General features: G+C 37.6%; 1 protein-coding gene across 1 annotated transcript; it reads right to left on the bottom strand.

Annotated features, from left to right (window-relative positions):
• Positions 1–228: 228 nt before the first annotated feature.
• Positions 229–14,890, bottom strand: PROSER1 (proline and serine rich 1; the record flags this gene model as incomplete). Its single annotated transcript, XM_010192390.1, has 12 exons — positions 229–677; positions 2,002–2,149; positions 2,806–4,564; positions 6,781–6,825; positions 6,948–7,043; positions 9,269–9,347; positions 10,286–10,369; positions 11,070–11,180; positions 11,693–11,786; positions 13,504–13,598; positions 14,057–14,125; positions 14,825–14,890. Coding segments are annotated over 12 exons (2,769 nt in total), but the record flags the coding sequence as incomplete, so codon positions are not given.
• Between the last annotated feature and the right edge of the window lie 1,228 nt (positions 14,891–16,118).

Raw genomic sequence — 16,118 nt, forward strand, 5'->3', positions numbered from 1 at the left:
AAACTGCTGATGCTAACAGGAGCTCCTCACACATACAAATAAAAGATTCAAAGAACCACAAACTGACCTTGATTTATGCACACACAAGTGTGCATCTAGACGAAAGATCGTCTACAGCTTTAAGTATCTAGTTTCAGTCTAGCTCTCATTCTATATTAACCACATATACCATACAAAACATAATAAAATAGGTGCTTATACACACTATTAAGTATACTTGTTCTCTCCATTCAATTTGACAGTCAATTGCTCTATTTACATAAATGTCTGTTTGAATGTTCTTGATCCTGTAAGACACCAAAACATTTAACTCATAAGCTAAAAAGGGAGTCAAGGATGCTCAGCATTTCACAGGATCAGATCCTGCATCAATTAAATGTAATCACAAATTAGGTTTGACATGTGACATAGCTTCCTGTAATCATTTTATCCTCATGTCTTCCCTCTCTTTCCTCAATTCAGACCATGCTCCCACTAACATGAAGACAGCCTTCAAAGTGAATAGGATCAAGCTCTGTCAAGCAACCACTGCAGTCTTTAAAAATGTCTGGTATTTATTGCCATCCACTCTGAGGCAGACTTGTCTGCAATGAAAATGGTGTTCCTGGTGTTGACGGATAGTTAGCAAAACCTTCAGGCTGAGCTGTATAGTTCTCCAGAGCAGAAGCAGAATGTGCCTTCAAGGAAGAGAAGAAGTTAGTAAACAGCATTGATAAAAACAAAAACAAAAATCTAAATCAAGCAAAATTTCAGGCAAAATATCAGTCCTACTCAGCCAAAACAAAGTATAATCTGAAATATGCAAAGAACAGAGATGAGCAATGCACCTATATGTATATGTTAAACTGTAGTGGAACTATTGCTCTGAAACACCAGAGAATGAGCAAAGCAGTTGGATTAAGAAGAGAAATGAAGACGTGTTAATAGCATTTACTTTCCAGTGGAGTAAGCCAGAACTGAGTTGGATGGCACAGCTTACTCAGGAGCTGTAGTATTTCACTGGTTTTGAACATTCTTTATCTTCATTACTCAAGTAGCTAACTGTTAATTTTAGTGATTGGAACACGTAAACAAGAAAACTGACACTTCTTTAATGCAATCTGCAATACACAGATTTCTACAAAATAAATAAATTCCTGAGCTGCAAAAGCAGCATGGCCTAGGTTAAGTAATTTGCTTCTTCAAATCTATTTCCCTGATATTCAAAAGATACCTGACAATATTCTACACAATGAACAGTACTTCATTAGAGGCTTCATTTCAGAAACTGATGTGTCACAGAAGAGAGGAAACATTAATTCAAGACACTCAATTGCCTCTTTTAGTATTTGTAGAGAAAGACAAATTTTCAGCCAAAATCCTTAATCTACACAGAGGTCATTTTTAACAAAAGGCAAAGTAAACATTTAAATACAAACTCTGGTGATAGTTTCAGTTAACTTGTGTAGGTTGATAGTTGAAACAGGTTGCTTAATAGACAAGAGAGATGATGAAACTACATAGTGCCTAAAGCCACCTGAATCTTATATTGCAACAATTGTATTTGTGGGAACTATCAAAAGAAAGGCACAACCACAGCAGACACCAACTCAAGACCATTTGATTGTGTGTGTAGAGTAGCACATAGCTCACAACAAAGTGGTTTTTCACAGAAATCTTCAAGTATTAAAGTGTCAGACTGGATCTGAGCACAGATTTTACAACTACATGGTCAGCTTATTAGATCTAACACAAACAGCAAAAAATTTATTTGCATGTCTTTTCTTTTTCTTTCACTCTTTTACAAAAGAGTTTTCAAAAAGGGTTTAATCACTTTCATAACATTCAGAAGCATTGCACATTAGTGTTGAGTAAGAAGTTAATGTGAGTTATTCTTTATCATCACCCTTGTAATCAGTTCTCATCATTTACTGACTTAAACTAATCCCAAGAAGTTAACACACAAGTACATGCTCAAACCATTACTGGAAGCAAAACAGTATTAACAAATAGGCACGTTACCTGCAGTAGTGCTGACTGTGCAGCCGCACTATGCTGCAATTCCTGCAAGGAAGGTTGTGCGGCACTTTGGGGAAAGCCAGGGATACCAGGGAGAGATAAAAGACCAGGAAAAACTGCATTTCCTGGTGTCTGTAGTCCAGAAGTCAAGCTGAAAGAATGTCAAAATTCATCTATTATTAGGAACATCTGCATCATGTTTTATCCTATGTTTCTCTCCCTATAAGCTTATGTCTATATAAATTAGAAAAGCACCTCTTTTTCTAAACCTCATAGAGGTCAGAATTTCCAAACAGAAGCCCAGCCTCTACCCATCTACAAATTATTCATGCACACACAAACCATGACTGTCTTGGAGCATACCTAAGAAGGGAACTCTGAAATTTTTGTACCTCAGCTGTGCCTACAGTTTGCACACAAAAAAAACTTTACACACAAAATTTAATGTTAAGTACTTCCTTAAAACATAGCAACAACTAAGATATTGACTGCTATTACCTGGATCTGTCAATGGATGCCCACGTGGAATCCATTCTTGTAAAAGCCTAGGAGGTGCCAAGTATCCTCATCTGGGAAATAACATCACTCAGCACCTCACTGGATTAGACTGTTATAATGAGAACTACTGAGGACAACCTATTTAGTAACTCAGTTTCTAAAGATAGCTGGAAATCTACTGGTGAACTAACTATAAAAATTAACTGTAATTACTACAAGTGAAAATAATGTCTACACCTAAAGTAAAATCAGTGTTTTGCTCAAGAGAAAAAGAAATGGTTCTGACCTCCTTCAGAAACAGAAACATACCCAGCCTGTGCAACAAGTGCAGAGTTGAAGTTTGAGCTAAAGGCCGAGGCAAACCCTGGCAGGACCGGAGCCGGAGATGGGGCTGTTGCAGCTGCCGGCAACGGTGCAACTGCTGCTACTGCAGAAGATGCCTGGAGGCCAGGGAAAGAAGGGAGAGCAGGAGTGACAGAGGGTGTGTTAGAGACAGGAAAACCAGGGAAGGATGGGTTTGATGATCCCAGAGGTCCCTGGGAAACGGAAAAAAGGGAAGGGACGGCACTGGACAAGTTAAGCGAGAAGGGTGGAGCAGAGACTGTTGCTGAGGCGGCGAGTCCTGAGAGTACGGCGGCGGTGGAACTCACATGAGGGGCAGACACGGCTGAAGCGGTTGTAGACGGAGTAGCTAACAAAGACCCTGGGAGAGTGACGGGTGGCGTAAGTGCTGGAGTACCAGTAAAGGCAAAGTTACTGGTTAGAGACGTAAAAGGAGGAAGTCCATTGAACACAGGGGCAATGGGAGCAGAGGAGCCATGTGGGGCAAGGGAAATGGAAGCCAGAGGACTGGAATTGTTTAGAGGAGCACTCAAAGAGGAGAGACCTGATAGCGCTGGGTTCAGGGAACTAGGTAAACTGACTGGCACTGAAGCTGCTGAGGTGTATGCACGCCCAAGCGCTGACAGTCCTACAGTGCCATGAGAAGGGCCAGCTGAATGAGAAGGACCTTTGAAGGCCGAGAGAGTAGGACTCATGGGTTCTGTTTTGACCAAAACTGGAATATTTGTGGCAGCTGGGGCTGACGAGAGCTGATCAGGATTAGTAGGGCTTGTGCCATGCAAGAGGGAGGTAGATGAGCCACAGTTGACTGGCATAATCGATGGCGAAGTGGTTAAAGGTGACTGTGTAGGCAATGTTGGAGGAGTGGAACTAGAATTGCCCACAGATGGGGATGGAAGACCTGGAAAAATGGCCAGCCCGGGTGTGGAGGAACGCTGTGGGGTGGGGGTGGCTGATGGAGTATAACATTTGTTGACAGATGAAGTGGGAGGGTCAGAATTTTGATTAGAAAGAGCAGAAAAAGAAGCAAGCTCATTTGTTATAGCAGAAGGTAAAGCAGATGAATTGATTAATGAAGTGTCATTTGATGTCAGAAATCCCTTTAAGACAGACAAAATCGGGTTAGGCAAGCTAAGTGAACCAGGAATGGTAGTGGCAGGGGGATTAGCAATTGTAGATGGAACAGGACTAGAAATTCCTTGGGCGCTGGGAGGCAAGGACAAAGGGAGACCAGCAAAAACTGATGACAATGGAGTGGGATTATTAGCGGAAGCAATTGAAGAGGTTGCAGAGAACGGGAGGCCAGCAAATGGTGCAGGAGCAGATGCGAAAGCTTCACTAGGCGCAGGTGTGGCACATGGTGTGGAAGAACCTTGTGGAGCTGGCGTAGCAGCGGGTATAGAAGCCAGCCCAGAAAAAACTGCAGGGATAGGGGTAGAGGTTGCACTGTGAACAGATGTGACAGGAACACCAGGCAATGAAAGGGATTTGATGACAGTAGGGGTTGGGGTGGATGGCTGAGATGTATGGATGGAAGAGGAGACCTGTCCTGGGAAAACAGGAAGGACAGGGGTAGACATGTTCATCCCAGATATGAGAGGAGTTGCAGGTGCTAATGGATGGCTTATTGCCTTGACAGGTGATGGGGTAGGGACTGGAGTAGCAGCAGGTGTTGAAGGATTAGAACCATGAGGAGTAAAGAGCTGATTCGCTTGTGCAGAAAAAGCTGCAAAGAAACAAAACTGGTAAGAATACTTGAAACTGTCAGAAATGTTTGAAGTCAACACAAACACATTTTATACAGCATTTCAAAATACGATACACAGGCAAAAACTAACATACAATGTCTGTATATAAACAGTGAACACTGGAGCCTATGAAAACAAAACAAAAAGGTACGCACAAACACATCACACAAGTTGTACATCATGTAGGCTAGCACTGCTCTTTAAAACATTTTGTGACAACTGCTACCTCTTCATGATCTCATGCAAGACATTTAGATACTCAAATATACTCCATAAGACTAAGTGACACAGGTAAACACCCTCCCTCTGGTCCCTATCATCTGGCAGTACCCAAACCAGATCTAATATTCCATCAGCATCAGATCACCTGGGTTCCTCTGCATCCACTGTCACTGAAGGTCAGAATTTCCTTCAGAACCAGTTAATTCAATGTATCATGATTTCAGAGAAGTTTAGTCAACAACTGAAGAAAGCTGATTTCAGGTGCTGGTATTTTTCTTTCCTTCAAAGTCAGGTCATTCTCTTCACTGTGTTTCCTTTAGATTTTGATTCTAAGAAGGTACACTTTTAAATTAATGTATCACACTACAGTATTAAACTAACATTGGCACTTGACTTTATCAACAAATATTTCTGTAAGTCTGAAGTCAGGTGTCTATAATCGAGTCAAGGACCTGCCACTAGGATTGTCAGCTTAAGTCAAAGAGACATCAGTCAAGCTGGAGGAAAACAGACAGGCACACTGTGAATGTGAAGAAGCTGCATTTATAAACACTGGCATGTTAAGAGATATGCCTCTATCTAGTTTCATGTGTAATATAAATGTGTTAATTAATCATTCCTCTCAAACAACCCTCGCGCTTTACTTTACTTTTAAAATAATCTGCTCAACTGTAAGCAAATCACTGATCCAATCAGTCAAACTCATCACCCATAACTCTGTAACACACACAAACCCAAACCTGGAATCTTTAAAATCTTGGACCAAAGTTGATAAGACAAACTCCTGGCTTATGCACCTTGAAACCCTAAAACTGCCAAGTTTACAAACAAACAATTTCCTTTTACATATTCTTTTCCAAAAACCTAGACTCAGATTGCTCAGCTCTGGATTCTGTCCTTTCTCATTCTGTTTCCAAGCCAAAGACTCTCCTAAAGATCATACTTGTTAATCCTAACAGCCAAGATTATCACCAGAGAAATACAGGTGCAATAAAACCCAGAATTGTTACTAAATTTCTCCTCCTAAGAGAAGATTTTATTCCTTAGACTGTATTTATTTAGCTGTACAAACTACCTTAGAAATACATGCACACTTAAAGGGGTATATATGAATAAAATGATTCTTTGAAACAGCAACAATTCTGTAGAACCATTCCTGGGTATAGAGAAGGCAAAACATACCTTTTTTTAATCCTAGAAATATTTACAGGACCTAAACTTATCATGGTCATTTTACCTATTTGGGGTATTTGTTAATATGCCTGCCTGAACAGTCAATAGATTCTCAGTTTCTCTTTGTCAAACCTAACTAAGTCAAAGCCTTTGTGTACATAGTTCATAATGGGATTTATTATTACAATTTGTACTAAATGTACAAAGTGTACGAAGTGCCACACAAATAGAGACAAAAAAATTGGAAAACTCCTCTTCTGCAAAAAGAATTGGAATTTAAAGGGTAAGACAAAAGTGCAGGTAGACATAGTTGGATGTAACAGTCTGAGATAAGACATTCTACACATGGATTTCAACAAACTATAAAGAATCTATCTCACTTGTACTCCTAGCTTCCCATTGCAACTAATATAAGAAATTAAAATGTGAATGAGTTTTCAAATAGATATCCAAAGCTTTAACTACTGCAAAGATATTAATGAAGTACTCCAGTGCACGCCACTGCAAAGCACAGTTTTATTTCGTTTTTTTACATGATTTCTCAAATATTTATATGCTGAAGAATATAAAACTTTAATGAGCTAACACAAACGGCTGAATTCTAATGTTTCAATGCTTCTAAGTACCAAATGCCTGAGATTATTTTTTTCCTCAACTCTCATGGGATCCTATTTCAACAGCAGTTAAAATACTTAGAGGTTTATGAAAATCCCACTAAACAAGTAAGTTGTGTACATTTTCTGAACAAATAACAAAGATACAATCAACACAAAAATCCCCCTGTGGATTTGCAATTTACCTTGATTTTGGGAAGGTTTTGCCTGGCTGGAAAGTTCCTCATTTTCTAAACAGAGAACAACAGCTTGTTATTTAAAAGCAAATGCAACTCCAGCAGTGAATGATCCATTCACAACAGTGAATTAGAAAAAAATACCACCAACATTTTAAAAGGTATGCATACTTTACCTGATACCACTTGATTAGCAGCATATGAAGGAGGAGCAGGTAAGCCTGGAGCTATGACATTAGCCATTGGAACTAAGCCAGCACTGTTGTAAGCACCTAAAAGAACAAACGCAATACACATCTCAGCTGTCAGAACACATATCTAATCAGTAAGTGTCTTTTCCTTTAAAAGAGCATTTTCAAGTTTGTAAGACATTCCTGCACCAAAAAGCCAGAGCACTTAATCACCCAAATTGGATGCTGGCTTTTGCTAATGTCTGCTTGAGTGACATGCATTGTGATCCAAATTTTAGTAAGGGCAGTTCTCTTGAAAAAGTCATGTTTCAATTGCTTTCAGTTTCATTTTGCCTGAGAAACTCAAAGGGTAGGAGTGATTCAGAGTGTCTGCAGCATCATTTGTTCTTTTTCTATCCTTAACTAAAGCCTTGACAAACAAGAGCCAAACATACTCCAGTGAACACGACCAGCCCTCCAACACTAGTCAGAATATTCAGAGAAAAATTTCCCATCTCACATACTTAGGCTATCATTGTTCAGTATTTCTTTAAATGTTACGAAATTCAAGTAGGTTAGCAAATTATTTTAATATAAACCACTTGTTTTATTCAACATATTAAAAAAATACCTTTTTTCCTCTCTTATTCTTTGGAGACTGTTGCATAGCTGTGGTATACAGTTCTGATGAAAAACATCAGAACTCAAATCACAGGAACATAAATATACTTCACAGTGGTCTTGAATGAGTATCTTAAAAGCATAACAACTTAAGCTTCATGGGAAAAGGTAGCACTTGAACATTACTCAAAGTGCAGTAGCTTGTCATACATAACTCCTTTCTGATTTCACACTTTCATAATAGTTCTATCTAATGTTAAGATTTCTTGCATGAAAACTCCTGGCTGAAAATCAGAACAGTAACTAACAATCACTGTATCACCCTGGAAGGAAATGTTAAACCAATACATGGAAGAGGCTGAAAACAAAACATCATTCTGACCATTGCTTGAAAACAACTACATTCAATAGTTTTAGGCTAGCATCTGCAATCCCATTAAACAAATTTTATATATAAAAAATTATATGATCAGTTATGAGTTCCACTGTCACAGTTTTTTTTTAAAAAGATGTTGCAGCCCAATGGAAGCCCTTAAACCTCAAAAGCTGTTTCATATCCTAAAAGGTATTAATCCTAAAAATGTACCAATACTTACATCCAGTCACAGGCCAAAGTCTGTGCCCTAATTTACTTTGGATTTGCAAGTTTCCTGTACACTTTCTGGGGACCAAGTCATTTCTAAGGCACAAATCATCAGACTTGCTTTAGCCATTAGTAGTGCCAGTTTTTCCAAACTGACTATAAGGAGACTTGCAGCCTTACCAAGTTGGTTAGATGACTCGCCCTTCAACATGCATGCTAAGAGCTCTATCACACTTTCTTATCAAACACCTTAGAAACTCCCCAAAATCCTTAACATCAGTGGAAAGCAAGCTTCTTCATTCTGCAGTACAGAATGACAAGATTAGGAAAAGCTTTTAGGTGCTGCTCAAAAACAACCAGAGTCTGACTACAAAAGTACTCCAACTTCTTTCAAAGTAATGGCAATTGTCTTGCTCCCTTCCAAAAATGTCTGGAATCAATAACTGATGCAGCAGAGTAAAGAGAGAGGAGTTCATGAAGAAAGACTCAGTCTTTTCTGAGCCACATGGCTAGGAAGAGTCACACCAAACACAGGAAAAGGCAATCACTATGTCCCTTCTGAGACTGAAATCTACTTGCCTAAACCTTTCTCTAAGGAAACTGTTTCCTCTCCATTGTGATGGAGAGAAAGTAAAGCTGAAAGCAACCAAGAAATAGATTACCCCTTCAACTGAGAAACAGATTACCACCCTTCAGCAAGTTCCTACATATTTCCACCCAATTCATGGCTGTGCCTGACCATATCCTAAGTTTGGTTCAACAGCAACAAGACAACTGACTTGTCAAGTCAAAGTCCAAATCTTGGTCAAATATTACAACAAAGACACAGCCCTAGTCTTGTCCAACATGCACAATGCCTCCCATAAATGAAATATTTTGTCATCAGAACAGGATTGTGAATCTTCCTTATGTTGATGTTGGAAAAAGAAACAGTATATTCTTCTTCTTACCAGCTCTGCAGTCATGACAAGAAGAAGTAGAAAACAGAACCTAGTGCATGCTTAGGGAGCACAAGACAATTTCAGATACGGTCTTGGTGAGAGAAACTGACACTTGACAGTTATTACTTAAAAGGCAAATGGATGAAACAATAGCATCAAGCTAAAACACATAGAAGCCTTACTTGGTGCAATAGTTGCGTGTGGCCGACATGGTGGGATGGGATATGGAACTGGTTTGTGTGGATTGTAGGTTGATGGAGCCTACATAAACAAACAGAAGAAGCATTAGTAAAAGCATTACCTAATGTTTCTCAGACAAAATGTTAACATTCAGATACTACCACAGACATCTGTTCTTCATTGGAAAAATAGGTGACATCAAATTTCTTCATAATATCCACAGTGACTGCAAATATTTCACTCTTTCTAAAAAGACTGAAGCAAACATCACGAGTATACCTTTAGATTTGAATATAATACTGAACACAGGTGGGAAAGGTAACTCCTTCCTGCCTTGTAGTTTTCACACTCAGAAGTCTTGGACTGACTCCTCATTTTAAAGATTTAGAACACTTAAAACTAATGAATACTCATGAAGTTACCTGTCCCTACAGCTTAGTGGGAAACATCTCATAATAAAAGTGAAAATAAAACATTTGGAAAATACTACAAAGTAGAATCAGCTTCACTGAAAGTTTGTCCCACATGCTTAAAAATTTTGAAATACAGATCAGCAGTGCTGTTAAGAAAGAAGAACCTCCTTCTAAGGCACTGCTGTAATTCAAGTTTCCAAGATGCAGGCAATTTTTATGTTCATGTGGGAAACTCTCAGTGACTACAATAAAAAATTGCATATATTCTATCTAAAACTTCCACTAGCTCATGATGAACTACTAAAAATCCTTTTAGTTTTGTCTTCTGCTACTGTAAATCAAATTCTGCCTTCAAATGCACACACACTGTATCCACTAGAGAATCCTACCCACCAGAGATACAAACCAGAACTTCTTCTCAAGTTAAATAGAAAAAAAATACTAGGTCATATACTCTTTATTATAGAAGTTTAGTTTTGTTTAAATTGCTGCCCTATAGTCTTCTTGCAGCATAACAGCATTTTATATAAAGTCTCACTAAATTGGCTGGTAGTTAGATTTTTTTTTTCCTAAAGTTTCATTTATGTATTCATTTATTAGACATACTGGTTTGGATGGTCCAAGTATACGAGCTGCTATACCCTTTCCTTCACTAGTACATTCTTCTGTATCCTTTTTGATAGGGGTTCCCTGAAACAAAAGAAAATAAAAGAACTATTAATTTAGAAGTAAATCCAGCTATAGAATTTCTGCCATATTTGACTTTTTCCCTAAACTGCACTTAAGTTTTTGAATATTCTGAAAGTGATACTTCACCACGTTCATTAGGAAAACGAAACTGTGTTCTAGGCTTGTAATGACAAGTAAGAGCATTCCAATAGCTTAGGTTGTAACACTGACCTTTTGTAAAGAGATGCATATTAAACAGTCCATGTTTCTGACAGAATTCTGCATTTTGATTTGTGGACAGAATAACTTACATTTTGCAGTCCCTTAAGTGTTCACAGAAAATACTTAACGTTGTTGTTCAAGAACTACATTCAGATTAACAGTAGTACTGTAGTGACCACATTAGCTCATCTTGCAAACCTACAAGTAAGGCTGTTTACCGCCCTCTCAGTCTGCCAAACATTGCTGGACTTTACAAAGTTTTCCTCATACAAATAATGTCTTATTTATGCAGTAATCTACACTTGAAGCAGCACAGAAAGAACGGGCAAATAAAAAATATGCAAGTTCCCTATAAATGTGTAATGGGGTAATAAAATACACCCCATTGCTTTTGATTCCACTCCTCCTCCTGTGTATAAGAAATCCTGGTTTTGGTTATACTAGAATGAAACCTAAATCAAGGAAGCTGTGAAAAGGAAAAGCATAGTATCATGCTTACAGGGAAAATTCCATTTATGCGGCTTGGTTTGCCCTTGGGATAAGGGTTGCCAGGAATCATGCCACAGGATGATATCATAGCATGAGGAGCCTTACAGCCTGTTTTTGAAGCCTGCAAAATAATCAATAAAAGATATTATTTGCTATCAAATTCAATGCTTTAAAGAAATGAATTGCTATTTCATTACATTTAGACTGCATGACTCAGTCTACATAGAACAAAGCTTTGTCTCAAATCTTCTTCCCAAATAGTTCAAACAGCATGAGGCTCTGCTCAAGTCCCCTTTGTTTTGAACAACTCAACTCAGATCCCCTCTGCTTTTACTGAACCTGAGGTTAAGCACTTGGTGAAATCTAAAACAAATGAAGACTGTCTCCTTCAGCATTGGCTGCAACTCTGTGCCCCTTTTTCCATATGATCATAATGCCCAACTTAAAATTCCCCCTTTTTTTTTTTGCACATGTATTACATGTCTCTTATCTTTTTGCAGCTGCTTCTTTCAGCTTGTCTTCCAGCAGCATTTCCAAGCAGTCTTCATGGTAAGTCCTGACCCCACAATAACCACAACGATGGAAACAATACCACATTTGACAGAATCAAGGATACTCAAGTATCTTGACTACCTGCTCAAGAATTCTTCTGCATCTTTTCTTCTCTGACATATTAATTCTGAACAGATCTTCAATAAGGCGATAATTCTGAGCATCAACAATGTTGCTATAAATAAAGATATTGACAGAAGATTACTGCCATTCCATATGCTTATCAGAAATAATGCACTACTAAAAAGTGGTCAACACTTATTCAGCCAGTACCCAACAGCACATTAAGAAAATTAATAAATGAGTTCAGATCATAATATTACTATTATTATAAAAGTAAAAGTGCTAGGATTAAAGATGGACTTCATACCTGTTAGTAAAATGTGGTATTAGAATTAAATATCAATAAGGAACAATGGATAATGATGGCTAAGCTTTATGGCAAAAATAAGTATGTGTACAAAATGAATTCTGCATCACAACAGTTCATTAGAAAGCTTTAATTGCTACTAGCACACAAGTCCAAGCACAGAAAAAACCCAGCAGCTACTCAGTTTGCCACTGTTTCTGGCCAGACTGGTAATGAAAAAAAATTTCATCTAATTTACTCCAGAAAGAAAAAGATGGAACTTCTGGCAATTCTCTGCATGTTCTGCAGAGCTAGTGAAACTGCTCACATAGTTCCAAAATGTACCCCTCATTTCTCCTTGCTCCTCTCCCAGAAATAACACTGGACACGCCAAAGAGAATAACAAAATGTGTAAGTACAAGGAGACCAATGCCTGATTCTATCTGCCTTTTTCAAAACTTTCACCACAGCACCTTTACTGCTGTCAAACATTACCTGCTCCAACGGCTCAAAGAATCATATTAAAACGTGAATGAACTTTCAGCTTTGCACTCTAGTTTGATTTAGCAAAGTTAAGTAGTACATAGATTTGAGTTCGGATTTCTTTTCCCTTACACCAGCTGAAGTGCAGCAACCGAAGAGTCTGCGAGTTCCAATCTCATTTCAAGAAGCAAAACACATTAGTTCAATGCGCAGCTGAACTTCCCTTAGGCTACCCTGTTTTGATTAGGTCTGACAGCGACTAAGAGCATTCATACAGCTTCTTAAAGCTCAACTCAGAAAACAAGATCATGTCTATATCCTCAGCCTTATCTGTTTTATGGATAGTTATATAATGAATTTATATGCTTCAAAATGTTCAAGCTGGCTGTAATATATAGCATTCATATGCAAGGCAGACAAACTTAGTGCAAAAAAAAAAACCAAAACAACACTAAACAAAATAAAATTTCATGTAATAAATACCCTAAACCAAGCAAAAGAGTTCCAATATAAACATATTTTAGATAGATAGATCCTTTGAAGCAGCTGTGTTCCATAAAAACTCCAACATTATGGAAACCTACTTTTAGAATATCTATACATCTTTTATAGACATTAGATCTGTAAATCAAACATGCCAATTCAAGTACTTACTTAACTCATTTTTACTTATGTAATATTTAGAGGACTTTTCAAATGCAAAAGGGTCAATTCCCAGAATACTCTGTTCTCAAGCCTTTTACATTTCAGTGAGCAGAAATAAGCTTAAGGCCCTCTTCATTCTCTACAAGATGTGAAGACCACTGTAAAAATACTGGCAAAGTGGCAGCTTTCCAGCAGGCAGAGCCCACGTAGCAGCATGCTCAAAACTCAGATGAGCTGTGGAATTTTCCACAATGTTTACTTCTAATTCTTCTTTTTACAGCCCCATCAATAATGGATTTGTGCTTTACCTTTAACTGGCCACAGTGCTTCCTTCTAGAAGTATTTTAAGTTTTATATACTCAAACATTAATAAAACCAATACAGCTTAAAGAAATATAACATGAGAGGTACTTACGAAGCTAAGATTTCGAGAGCAATAAGTTTATCTTTACTGAATGTGAAGCAGTTGAGAATATTAACCATTTTTGATGCGGGAACTGCCACTATTTTCTGACAAGTAAGCAAGAAAGACAAAGTGTACGTAAAATAAAACAGTACAATTATTTTAAACCCAAAATGCTACTCAATAACAGATTCATATCATGTGTTTCAGTAAACATTTAATATTCTCTCCCTCACACTGGGAAGGAGACTGTATGTGCTAAATGCTAAACAATGAAATGCAAAAAGCACTTGCCAAAAGCAGAGAAATTAGGGAAGTTAACAATAGTTACAAGCTACATCTATTCTTCCAATACACAGAAAAGTGAAAGATACTTTAGTCAGAAAAGATATTCTGGCTAAAAGTATAATGTTTTATATCTTGATACCATTGAAAAAAAGATGAAAAGGAAACTTTGAAGATTAAAGAGCAGACTGACCTATCAGATGCACAAGTAGACATCACAAAACTAAAATAAGATTAAGAGGGCAAACTTACTCCACAAGGTTGTGCTACAAGAACTTACATGTTGTAAAGCCTTTATTGCCTTGAGCTGTGGTTCAGCCCAGGAAAAGTATCTCAGTAACTCAACAACCTGCAACAGAAAGGCCTTCAATTAATCTTTTACATATATTAAAAAACTATGCTAACAGCATCAATATGATCTTTGGAGTACAGTGGTATACTGCTAAAACGTATGTGTCTGCCTGATGTTTAATTATATCAGTGCCTATCAGTATCTAACGTTCTTTTTACTTCTAAGTACACACCTAAAAATTCTATGTTATGAGATGAAGATTTTCTATGGAAATATTTAAAATAGGTACTTACTCCTTTCTATATATTTGTATACACACACAGCAATTGTCACAGTATTAGAATAAAAAAGTTAAGTCTTTCTGAAAAAGCGCATAAATATTCAGTATCTCAAACAGCACATTCACAAAATACAGACAAGAAAAAACCACCCAGAAGAAAAAGAAACAGGAAAAAAATTGTACCAAATATAAGTGGGATACACATTACCACATGCCAATTTAGAAAACACATGCAAAACAATCCTAAATTCCATTACGATCAATTTCTCCAATTTTTCCCACACAACAGGAATGAAAACATAATGATTTTGATAGTAACTTGGAGCTATTTTTAACAGATTAATGCTGATATATAATAATGAGGAAATAAATCTCCTCAGTAAATAAATAAAAAAGCTAGTATGATCAGCCCCAGTGTGACTGGAGATGCATGAAACCAATAGTTCCCATTAAATCCATGACATTTTTGACCTTACCTGTTCACTAGAAAAGTATCCATGAACATATTCAATAGCTTTTAATTTGTATTCAGTCAATACAGCCTAGAAGACAGGAAAAAAAAAAGACGCATAATCAATCCCTCAAAAATTATAATTATAGCACATCATCTGCTGGGCTAATTTTTTAAGCTACGAAAATCTGACCTTACAAAGTGACATTTGCCTCAATTACACTGCAATATTTCTAAGTAACAGTATGCTCCTTAGATAACTGAGAGGACAATGAAACACAGAGATGTAATTTAATTCTTCTGTTAAATAAATAATATTTTTTTAATTTCATTTTGCCTTTTTTCGTTGTTTAAAACTGTACTGGGAGAACATCATCATCGCTCTTCCTTTTGCCTTGAAGGTTTACATCAACTTTACATTAAACAAGATAACACAGGTAATTATTCATCCAACCTCTTTGAAAGTACCCTGTAAAACAATTAGCAAAGCACCTTACTTGAGTGAATTTCTGAAGAGACTGGATAACAAGTCTGTACAGACAGAATTAAGTATACAAGAAAGCATGCTCCAGAGGGTGATGTTGTCACCTTCAAACCTTAACATGCAATCATACAAAGAAGCAGAGTAGTTTAATGCAGTACTGGCCACTACTTTGGACTTAAGTGGCAAGACAGTTATGTTGATAACCACATGGGCTATCCAACAGCCAGGGCTTCCTCCCTCTCCTCATACTCAGCTCACTGATATAGGCACAAGATGTAGAGGTGACAGGTAACAGCTGAATTCCTGTCCCAAACTGGTGCACACACCTTTCTTCCCCAGTTCTCAAGGCTTCCATCTCTTGCTAGCTCTCATGTTAACAATTCTCAAATCACCACCAGCTTCACCCACACACCCATTTCTATCTTCTTCCCAACAGCCCTAAAAACTACTCCTATTCCTTTTTTTGATCTCACCCCTCCACACGGAGAGACGTGAAGTTGTCTGTCACTGCAACCCGACTGTGAGCACCACGGGTGCACACTCACTTGCGTACTTTTGGATGCAAATCCCCTCCTTTCTGTGCCTCTTTAAGAGACCAACACTACCAGACATGCTGAAGTCACAGGGCAAAAAGAGCTTCCCTCTTCATGGTCATTTTTTCTTCCCTCCCTTTCTTCTTTTTACATATGTTGGAAAAAAAGCCTGATATGTCATATAGCAACTTCTTTACCAAAACAAATGTCCTTAAACCAAAAACTGAATGACTTCATAATAAAACCACAAACAGAACGCACTGCTATGTATATGCTATATATAAAATATATATAATATATAT

The sequence above is a fragment of the Mesitornis unicolor genome, unplaced genomic scaffold (genome assembly GCF_000695765.1).
Source record: "Mesitornis unicolor isolate BGI_N332 unplaced genomic scaffold, ASM69576v1 scaffold16749, whole genome shotgun sequence".
NCBI classification, from domain to species: Eukaryota; Metazoa; Chordata; class Aves; order Mesitornithiformes; family Mesitornithidae; genus Mesitornis; species Mesitornis unicolor.